General features: G+C 39.0%; 1 protein-coding gene across 1 annotated transcript; it reads right to left on the bottom strand.

Annotated features, from left to right (window-relative positions):
- Positions 1–219: 219 nt before the first annotated feature.
- On the bottom strand, positions 220–2,904 carry LOC142506460 (uncharacterized). The gene is made up of 5 exons (XM_075619466.1): positions 2,670–2,904; positions 2,356–2,558; positions 1,744–2,010; positions 1,255–1,374; positions 220–825 (listed from the first exon to the last, which is right to left on the bottom strand). Exons 1-5 carry the CDS (start codon positions 2,902–2,904, stop codon positions 220–222), a joined length of 1,431 nt encoding a protein of 476 aa, XP_075475581.1.
- Positions 2,905–9,833: the final 6,929 nt, after the last annotated feature.

The following is a 9,833-nucleotide window of genomic DNA, read 5'->3' as shown; positions in this document are numbered from 1 at the left end:
TGTTGCGCGGTGGCGCGCATGCGTCTGTCCAATTTTTTTATTTTTATTTTTTTTAATACGTGCAAAAATAAAGAGATTCAAATTAATACTTGAATAGAGAAAACTAAAATAGATAAATAAAAAATTGAAATAAAATAATAAAACGAATGCTAAAAATAATTGTGGGTTGCCTCCCACACAGCGCTTGGTTTAACGTCATCAGCCCGACTCAGTTCTGCCTCAAGTAGATTCGGCCAGTGAGATGTTGTCCAAGTTCCGCACTTCATCTCCAAAATAGTGTTTCACTCGCTGACCATTCACCTTAAACGTTCTACCATCATTGCATTTGAGTTTGATTGCTCCGTATGGTTGCATTGCTTCCACTATAAACGGTCCTGACCACCTTGATTTTATCTTTCCTGGAAATAGTCTGAGACAAGAATTATAAAGCAGCACCTGTTGTCCCGGTTCAAATGTTCTTCGCACAATGATCTTGTCATGCCATTTATTGGTTTTCTCTTTGTAGATCTTGGCATTCTCATATGCTTCGTTTCGAAATTCATCAATCTCATTTAACTTCAGTTTTCGGATATCGCCAGAAGCTTTTAAATCAAAGTTTAACTTCTTTACTGTCCAAAATGCTCGGTGCTCCAATTCTAGCGGCAAGTGGCATGCCTTCCCAAATACTAGCCTATAGGGAGACATCCCAATAGGCGTCTTGAATGAAATCCGAAAAGCCCATAACGCATCATCCAACTTACTGGCCCAATCCCTCCGGTTGGTGTTGACAGTCTTTTCCAGAATTTGTTTAATTTCCCGGTTGGATATTTCAGCTTGTCCATTCAACTGAGGATGATATGCTAGTGTCACTTTGTGCTTTACACTGTATTTAGCCAAAAGTGAGTTGAAAATCCTATTGCAAAAATGCGTACCTTCGTCACTTATGATGGCTCTCGTTGTTCCAAACCTGGTGAAGATGTTCTTATGCATGAATTTAGCTACAACACGAGCGTCATTAGTATTGGTGACGATTGCTTCCACCCATTTCGAAACATAATCCACAGCTAATAAAATATAAGAATTACCAAAAGAAGGGGGAAAGGGTCCCATGAAATCAATGCCCCAAACATCAAAAAGTTCCACTTCCAAGACATTTGTCAATGGTAATTCGTGACACCTGGAGATGTTTCCTAACCACTGGCATCTATCACATGATTTTACTAAGGTATAGCTATCTTTAAACAAACTAGGCCAATAAAAACCAGATTGCAATACCTTAGCTGCTATTCGTGACGCTTCAAAATGTCCACCATATGGTGAAGAATGGAATTTCTCCAGAATTTGATGTGCTTCGATACCCTCCACGCATCTCCTAATCACTTGGTCAGCACACCTCTTATACAAAAATGGATCATCCCAATAATAGAACTTGATATCATGGACGAACTTCTTCTTCTGATGATAGCTTAAATCTGGAGGAAGGGTACCACAAGACAAAAAATTTGCAATATCAGCAAACCAAGGAATTACCGTGTTTACCTCAAAGAGTTGCTCATCTCAGAATGTTTCTTGTATAGCTCCTTCTTTCTTATCCTCCAACTCAAGCCTCGACAAGTGGTCAGCTATTTGATTCTCAATACCCTTTTTATCCTTGACCTCAAAGTCAAATTCTTGTAATAGCAAAATCCACCTTATCAAGCGTGGTTTTGCATCCTTCTTGGCGAATAGGTAGCGAATAGCTGCATGGTCAGTGAAAACGATTACCTTTGTGCCAATCAAATAAGGTCTGAATTTGTCGAAGGCATATACTACTGCAAGCATCTCCTTCTCGGTCGTAGTGTAATTTTGCTGTGCAGCATCCATCGTGCGGCTTGCATAGTAAATCGCCCTAAACATCTTTTCCCTTCTTTGGCCTAAGACAGCGCCCACTGCATAATCACTTGCATCACACATTAGCTCAAAGGGCTCCTTCCGGTCCGGCACTATCATGATCGGTGCAGTCACAAATGCCATTTTTATCTTCTCGAATGCCTGCAAACAATCATCATCAAATATAAAAGTCGACTCTTTTTCAAGAAAGTTACACAGGGGTTTAGTAATCTTAGAAAAATCTCTAATAAATCTACGATAAAACCCCACATGTCCTATAAAGCTCCTTATTCTTTTGATGTTCTTTGGTGGGGGAAGTTTTTCGATTGCAACCACCTTGGCTCTATCTACCTCTAATCCCCGAGAAGATACTTTATGTCCAAGAACAATGCCCTCTTGGACCATAAAATGACATTTCTTCCAATTAAGAACTAGGTTCTTTTCTTGACATCTCTGCAAAACAAGGGATAAGTTATGTAAACAATGATCAAATGAAGAGCCAAATACCGAGAAATCATCCATGAAGACTCCCATGATTTCTTCCATCATGTCTGCGAATATGGCCATCATACACCTCTGAAAAGTAGCAGGCGCATTACATAATCCAAAAGGCATTCTCCTAAAAGCAAATGTGCCATAGGGGCACGTGAAAGTAGTCTTCTCCCGATCTTCTGGCACTATAGCAATTTGGTTATAACCTGAATAACCATCTAAAAAGCAATAATGACAATAGCCAGCAAGTTTATCAAGCATTTGATCAATAAAAGGTAATGGAAAATGATCTTTACGTGTGGCATTGTTCAATTTCCTATAATCAATACATACTCTCCATCCAGACACGGTACGGGTAGATATTAGTTCATCATTTTCATTTCTAACCACAGTTATTCCACCCTTTTTTGGTACAACTTGCACAGGGGACACCCAACTACTATCAGAAATAGCGTAAATCACACCAGCTTTTAACAGTTTCAACACTTCATTTTTCACTACCTCCTTCATGGATGGATTTAACCTCCTCTGATGATCTACATAAAGAGTATACGACTCCTCCATCAAAATTTTATGCATGCATATAGTAGGGCTAATTCCCCTAATATCAGAAATCGACCATCCTAGTGCATTTTTATATTTCCTCAACACTCTCAATAATTTATCTTTTTTAGCACATGTAAGGGAGGAAGAGATAATTATCGGATACGTAGACCTCTCACCTAAAAATGCATAACAAAGGTGGCTTGGCAGTTCCTTCAAGTCAAGAGAAGGTGGTTTTACCTCAATTTTCTCATTAACATTCAACTCCTCAGGCGGTGCATATTTTCTCCTTTATTTCTGCAGTGCTTCAAGAGCCACCAGCTGCTCTTTCACTTTCAAATTGTCTTCATCAACAGTTCCTGCATCTCTTATCAAACAGCTCTCCAAATGATACCTTGTTCCTGCACATTCAAGAGACATACATGAGTCTATAACATCAATAATCTTACAAGTGCTTACCTCATTCGATCCCTTCATGGCGTGATAGATGTTAAAAATGACTGCTTCTCCACCAGCTCTCAAGGTGAGTTCACCCTTATGCACATCAATCAATGCCCTTCCAGTTGCCAGAAACGGTCTCCCAAATATTAATGGAGCATCATGATCTTCCTCCATATCTAAAATCACAAAATCAACAGGAAAAATAAATTTATCTACTTTTACCAGTACATCCTCGACTATCCCACGTGGATACGTGAGACTTCTGTCTGCAAATTGTAAGGTGATAGTAGTTGGTTTAACCTCTCCAAGCTCCTATTCCCTGTAAATAGAAAATGACATCAAATTAATACTTGCTCCTAAATCACATAAAACTTTACTACATTTAGAACCACCAATGAAGCAAGGAATAGTAAAACTCCCTGGATCTTTTAATTTCTGTGGTAGCTTCTTTTGCAGTATGGCGCTACATTCTTCTGTCAGTTTCACAGTCTCAAACTCCTGCAGCTTCCCCTTCTTAGACATCACATCTTTAATAAATTTTTCATAGTTCGGCATTTGCTCCAAAGCATCAGCAAATGGTATGTTGATGTGCATCTTCTTAAAGATCTCTAAAAATTTTGCAAACTGATAATCCAAATTCTTCTTTTTGAATCTCTGAGGGTAAGGAAGAGTCGGCTTAAATACTGGAAGTTGTTCTTCAACTTCAGGTTTGGATTCCTCAGTTTCCTCTTCTTCAACTGTCTTCTCCTTGTCCATTTTCCTCCTTAGGACTTTGTACCTCCAATTCCTTTCCACTCCTTAAAGTGACTGCCTTGCACTGCTCTTTTGGGTTAACCTCCGTGTAACTAGGAAATTGACCCCTGTTCTGATCTCTCAAAGCGTTGGCCAACTGCCCAATTGCGTCTCCAAAGATTTCATTGTGGCACCCATATTTCCCATGTGAGTCTCCATGTTGTCAAGACGAGACTCAGTCCTTGCCATTCTTTTTCCAGACTCCGCAACAAACATTCCTACCAAGTCCTCAAATGAAGGCTTTCCTTCCCCCTTTGATGTATTGAACCCCGGTGGAGGATTCAACACATTTTTATTATTTGCATAAGAAAAGTTTTCATGATTTCTCAATCCTGGATGATAAGTATTAGGGGGAGGGTTACCTCGATATCCTACGGATCCACCAAAATTTCGGTTGTTGATATACTGAGCTTCTTCAGGTAGAGATGGTTCTTCAGCAACAATCGATGGACCCTCAGTCTCTGCTGTGCTCACTTTGTTCATAGCTGCTAGTTGTGTGGTCAGTGCAGACACTTGGGCAGTGAGTGACGTAATCGGATCCACAGCATAGACCCCAGCTGCCCTCTTCATTCCAGATCTCTCAGTCGGCCACTGGTAGCTATTTATAGTCATCTGCTCAAGCAAGTCATAGGCTTGCTCAGGAGATTTGGCAAAGATCGTGCCACCAGCTGCTGCATCCACTGTTCCTCGTGTTTGCCCATTTAGACCATTGTAGAATAATTCAATTTGCACCCAGTCCTCAAAACCATGGTTCGGGCATTTCATCAACAGATCCTTGTATCTCTCCCATGCCTCATACAATTGCTCAAAATCAGTCTGCCTGAACGTGCTAATCTCAATCTTCAATTGTGCAGACTTTGCAGGGGGAAAGTATTTTGCCAGAAATTTCGTCGCCAGCTCCTGCCATGTCGTGATACTTCCCAAGGGAAGCGATTGGAGCCATCCTCTTGCTTGATCCATGAGAGAAAACGGAAACAAACGCAGTCTAATAATATCATCAGGAACATTATTAATTTTTACCATATCCGTTATCTCCAAGAAAGTCCTCAAATGAATGTGAGGATCAGCAGTGGCAGTTCCAGCAAACTGATTTTGCTGAACCATTTTGATCAGAGCAGGCTTCAGCTCGAAATTATTGGCGTTGATGGTCCCTTGGGCAATGCCAGAATAATGATTGTTGATCACTGGTCGGAAGTGATCTCTGATAGGTATAGCCTCTGGAGGATTTTGTCTTTCATTTTCTCTGTGTTCAACCATTGCTTGGATCTATTCTCTTCTGGCTTTTCTTAATCTTCTCGCAGTTCTTTCGATCTCCGGATCAAAAATAAGCACGTCAGGGTTTTGCGATCTTAGTATGCACTGTCAAACAGAAAAAAATGAAAAAATCAATCAATAAATAAAAAATAAAAAGCTCTAAATTAAAATCTAGACTAATTGGTAACAATATTGATATAAATTCAAATTTTTGACACTCTCCGACAACAACGCCAAAAACTTGTTGCGTGTTTTCTTGATTGCTCGCAAGCGCACGACGTCAAGTTATAGTAAAATATATTTTTAACTGCAAGTGTCGATCTCACGAGGAGTGTAAATAAAATATATATCAATGCTTGTAATTAAAATAGTCAAGACTTTATCTAGAAAAATCAATAACCAGATTGGTTTGTTTGAACGAATTAATTGAAAACAATGAATTAATTTGATCACCGACTGGAGAAATAACTATGAGAGAGAATATCTAGAGGAATGATTTCACTAAGTCTCTACGATAATTCTTCTGGTTGTATTTAACTTCATGAATTCGTATTATTTAATGGCTAAGAACACTTACGTGTTTTATTCCCCCTTTCCCAAGTGACGAATAAATTGTATCAATCAAACTTCGATTCAATTATTCCTAATAAAAATCTAAGTTTAATTGATAAATGCAAACAATGTTCTTACCTAAGCCTCGCTAAATTTATTTCCGAACGATATAAACATTCAACGATGTGTCTCTAATGATCTATAATCCTAGTCTCTCTCCCGAGTTGTAGAATTAATCAGACAACACACAATTTATGGCCAGTAAATTGCAGTGAAATAAATGTAGAGAACACAATTAAACAAAAACAGAATTCAATCATCAAAATATCAACGTCAAATCATCGTATAGACAAAGCTACGTCAACCTCTAGAATGGAAATTTAGTTCATCATGGAATCCAAGCAAAGACAAGAAATATTCATAGTTTTAAACATCACTAAACAATAAAATAAAGAATCGAAGGAAAAGATAAGAAATCCGAAGTGTTGTCTCTGTCCCCAGATCCGTCATTTTTCGTATTTGTGATTGTTCTTCGCTTCCCGAATCTTCGTCTCGTGTGTGCTTTCGGTTTCTCGCGTCTTTTCTTTCCCAAGGTAGCAGTTCGTGCGTGTTCTATTCTCCCACGGTGGCTCTCCCTTTTCTGACCTAAGAATCGCGTAATTTATAACTTTCTGGAACGCGGTGCGCGCGGTTGCGCGTGTGCTTCTGCTATGTGGCTTGATGCTGCAAGCGCGCGGCTGCGCGTGAAGTGGCGCGATGGCGCGCACCTCTCGGGTCTCCATGTTGTATCTGTGCGCGCGGTTGCGCGAGAAGTGGTGCGGTGGCGCGCGCCTCTCGGGTCGATGACTTGCGTGTATGTGCGCACTGTTGCGCGTGAAGTGGCGCGGCCGCGTGCGCACATCTGTCCGTGGGTGTGCTCTCGGCTGCGCACTACTCTCTTTTCTTAGTCCACTTGGTTTCGTGCCCACTATTTTCTCCATTCCTGAAATGACAACAAAAACAAACCAAAAACGCATAATTCTGTTCGAAACAAGCATAATTCAAAATGTATTCTAATATAATTTAAGTGCAGATCTTGCACTTATCACTAATCCAGATTAGAAACAAGAGCTTATTTGTGCCTGATTAAGAAGGAATGAAGTGCCAATATGTTGTGTTACATGAGGTTTTTATTTACAATTAATAATGCCATATCTAGTAAGAAACAAGTTTTGTATCTCAACCTAAACTAAAAGTCTAAAACTGGAGTAATCACTCGTGCAGTCATGGATGACTGTAGAGTAGTGATTGTCAAATTTTCATGTAAACCAGTACCTAAATATAGAAGAATTTAAATATTAAGATCTTGTTTGCTTTAGATTTATACAATAAATCCCTTCATATAACTTTTCAAAAATAGAATTATACCCTACGACGCCTATCTTGGATGGGAAGCTAGTATTAATATTCCATATACCGTAATTGAAGAGTTTTTCACAGTATACGATCTACTAATATATCGAATTCACCAACTGAATGGATCTACTGTTGGAAATTTGAACCAAATTTAGAGTTTGAATAAAAACTATGTCTCATGAATGTGGGAGTGTCTTTTGGCTCTCCACATTCTTGAGTTAATTAAAGAGTGTTGGCTCTTCATATTCTTGAGTTAATGGGAAGATTAATTGAGTTAATTAATCTTGCATGACTCTTGGTGTGCATTTTGAGGCTTATAAATAGTGTGTTCATTTCCTCATTTCAAACATATGAAAATCTTATTTATTTCAAGTATTCTCTTGCATTTCATATTGTGAACTTTTCATTTGGCCTCCGTTAAAATCTCGGTGATAAAATAAAGGTACGTTTTCAGTTCTCCGTAGTAGTGTCTCGTGCTAATTCGCTGCTGGTTGTTCAGTTTATCCTGGGAAACAGATATCCAAGACGATCCTCGAAGCACATACAAGCCTCGGTTTACTTTATTTTAAGCCTTTCTCTACTGTTTTTCTGGTTTTCTTTGCCAAAATATTTCTGTACTATACCATTCGACATATCTTGCAACAAACTTAATTGAGGGAACTCATGGCGACCATCCATTAAGGTTCAATATCGATAGGTAAGGCTTGACACGTAAAGATGTACGACATCATATTATTGGGTCCTAATCAAACACGAGACAAAAGTTTACGTAAAGGGTTGCATGGAGATGCAATTGGAAACTACCTTTTAGGAATTATGATTGGCTGATATTATTCGGGATCATAATTTGCTAATTGGACCTTACGTACCTACTAAGGATAGGAGTTTCCCGTTCTCACTAGAGGGACAGTGAAAAATGTCAAAACAGTGGGAGTGAAAATTTATGAAGTAAAAGTCCATACTTTATATCTTTGTAATTAATTTAAAATAGTCATTAACATTTATCTGTTTTTACTTTTCAATACAAATTTGGCAATGTCTTCGATTCGCAACCCGTTATCTGCAATACTGACAAACACATTTTAACCGGACCTAATTACCTCAATTGGCCAAGAAACCTAAAAATCATCTTGAATTCGAAAAAGATAGCATATACACTTACTGAGTCGCCCCCTGTTGAGGCTCCAACTAGCTGCACTCCAAAGGAATTGTAGACTTACAAGGATTGATGTGACCATGACTTACGAACAAAGCGTTATATGCAGGCTTCTATGAATGATGAGTTGCAGAGGCGTTTTGAGGATGTTAAGACTGCTACTGACATTCATTTGCATCTCGAAGAGCTCTTTGGTGAGCAAACACGACCTCTTAGGCATGCTACTGTCAAGGAGCTAATAACTTTACGCATGCGAGATGAGGCTTCGCTCCATGAGCATGGCCTAAAGATGATTGGGCTTGTGGACAAGCTCGTTGGCATGAATCTTTCGTTTCCATCGGAGTTGACCACTAACGTGTTGCTCTTGTCGCTGCCTAGCTCATTTGATCCTTTTGTGGTGAATTTCAACATGAATAAGCTAGAGCCTACACTTGAGGAGTTGGTGAATATGCTTGTTACGTTTGAGTCTACCATCAAGAAAGAGAAGTCAGGTTCTTTATGTGGGTTCTTCATCTGGTACGAAGACTGGTCCACATGAGAGGGGAAAGAAGCATTCTCTCCAACGTCCTAAGAAGAACGTGCCCTTCAAGAGGCAAACTCCGAGTCCCGCTGTGGCAGCCATACCAGTTAAAGCTGAAAAGACTGCTGATATTTGTCATCACTGCAAGAGGCCTGTACATTGGAAGCGTAACTGCAGAGAATATCGTGCACATAAAGGTTCTTGAAATGGTATGTTCTACATTGAAGTAAACATTTCTATTAACTCTACTTCTTGGGTATTAGATACTGGTTGTCGCTCACATCTTTGTAATGATTTGCAGGTGATGAGAAGAAGTAGAAGACCTAGGGAATGTGAGACCTTCTTGAGGATGGGCAATGGAGCAAAACTTGCTGCCAAGGCTATTGGAGATGTTTACTTATTGTTGAACAAAGATTTTAAGTTAATTTTAAGAGATGTTTTGTTTGTCCCCGATTTGGTGAAAAATATTGTTTCCATTTCTATGCTTGATAAATATGTATATTCTTGTTTATTTAGAAATGATGTTTGCAACATTTACAAGAATGAATGTTTGATTGCTACATGTGAACTTGAAAACGATCTCTATAACTTAAAAGTGAAAGATATTCCACTAAACAATGTCCAAGTAATAACAACAACAAACAAGCGAAAACAAGATACTCTAAATTCGGCACAATTATGGCAAGCTCGATTAGGATATATTTCACTGAGAAGGATGAACAAGCTAGTAGGAGTAGGCATGTTTGATATGTCTGATATTAATTTTCTCCAAAGGAAAGATGAACAAAATTCCCTTTAAGGGTCATGTGGAGCGAGCCAAAGGATTATTTGATTTGATTC

The sequence above is a fragment of the Primulina tabacum genome, chromosome 1, assembly GCF_025594145.1.
Source record: "Primulina tabacum isolate GXHZ01 chromosome 1, ASM2559414v2, whole genome shotgun sequence".
NCBI lineage: Eukaryota > Viridiplantae > Streptophyta > Magnoliopsida > Lamiales > Gesneriaceae > Primulina > Primulina tabacum.
The sequence above is the reverse complement of the archived record's forward strand: the minus strand, read 5'-3'. Positions and strand labels throughout refer to the sequence as shown.

What these genes read in the sequence shown, in the direction of transcription:
- LOC142506460 (XM_075619466.1), bottom strand. Translation starts at nt 2,904, where the DNA reads ATGGAGGAGTCGTATACTCTTTATGTAGATCATCAGAGGAGGTTAAAT. An exon ending in TCTTCATGGATGATTTCTCG is followed by an intron (nt 2,011 to 2,355) that starts GTATTTGGCTCT and finishes GATTGTTTGCAG; the next exon opens with GCATTCGAGAAGATAAAAAT. An exon ending in CGTCACGAATAGCAGCTAAG is followed by an intron (nt 826 to 1,254) that starts GTATTGCAATCT and finishes TATCATCCTCAG; the next exon opens with TTGAATGGACAAGCTGAAAT.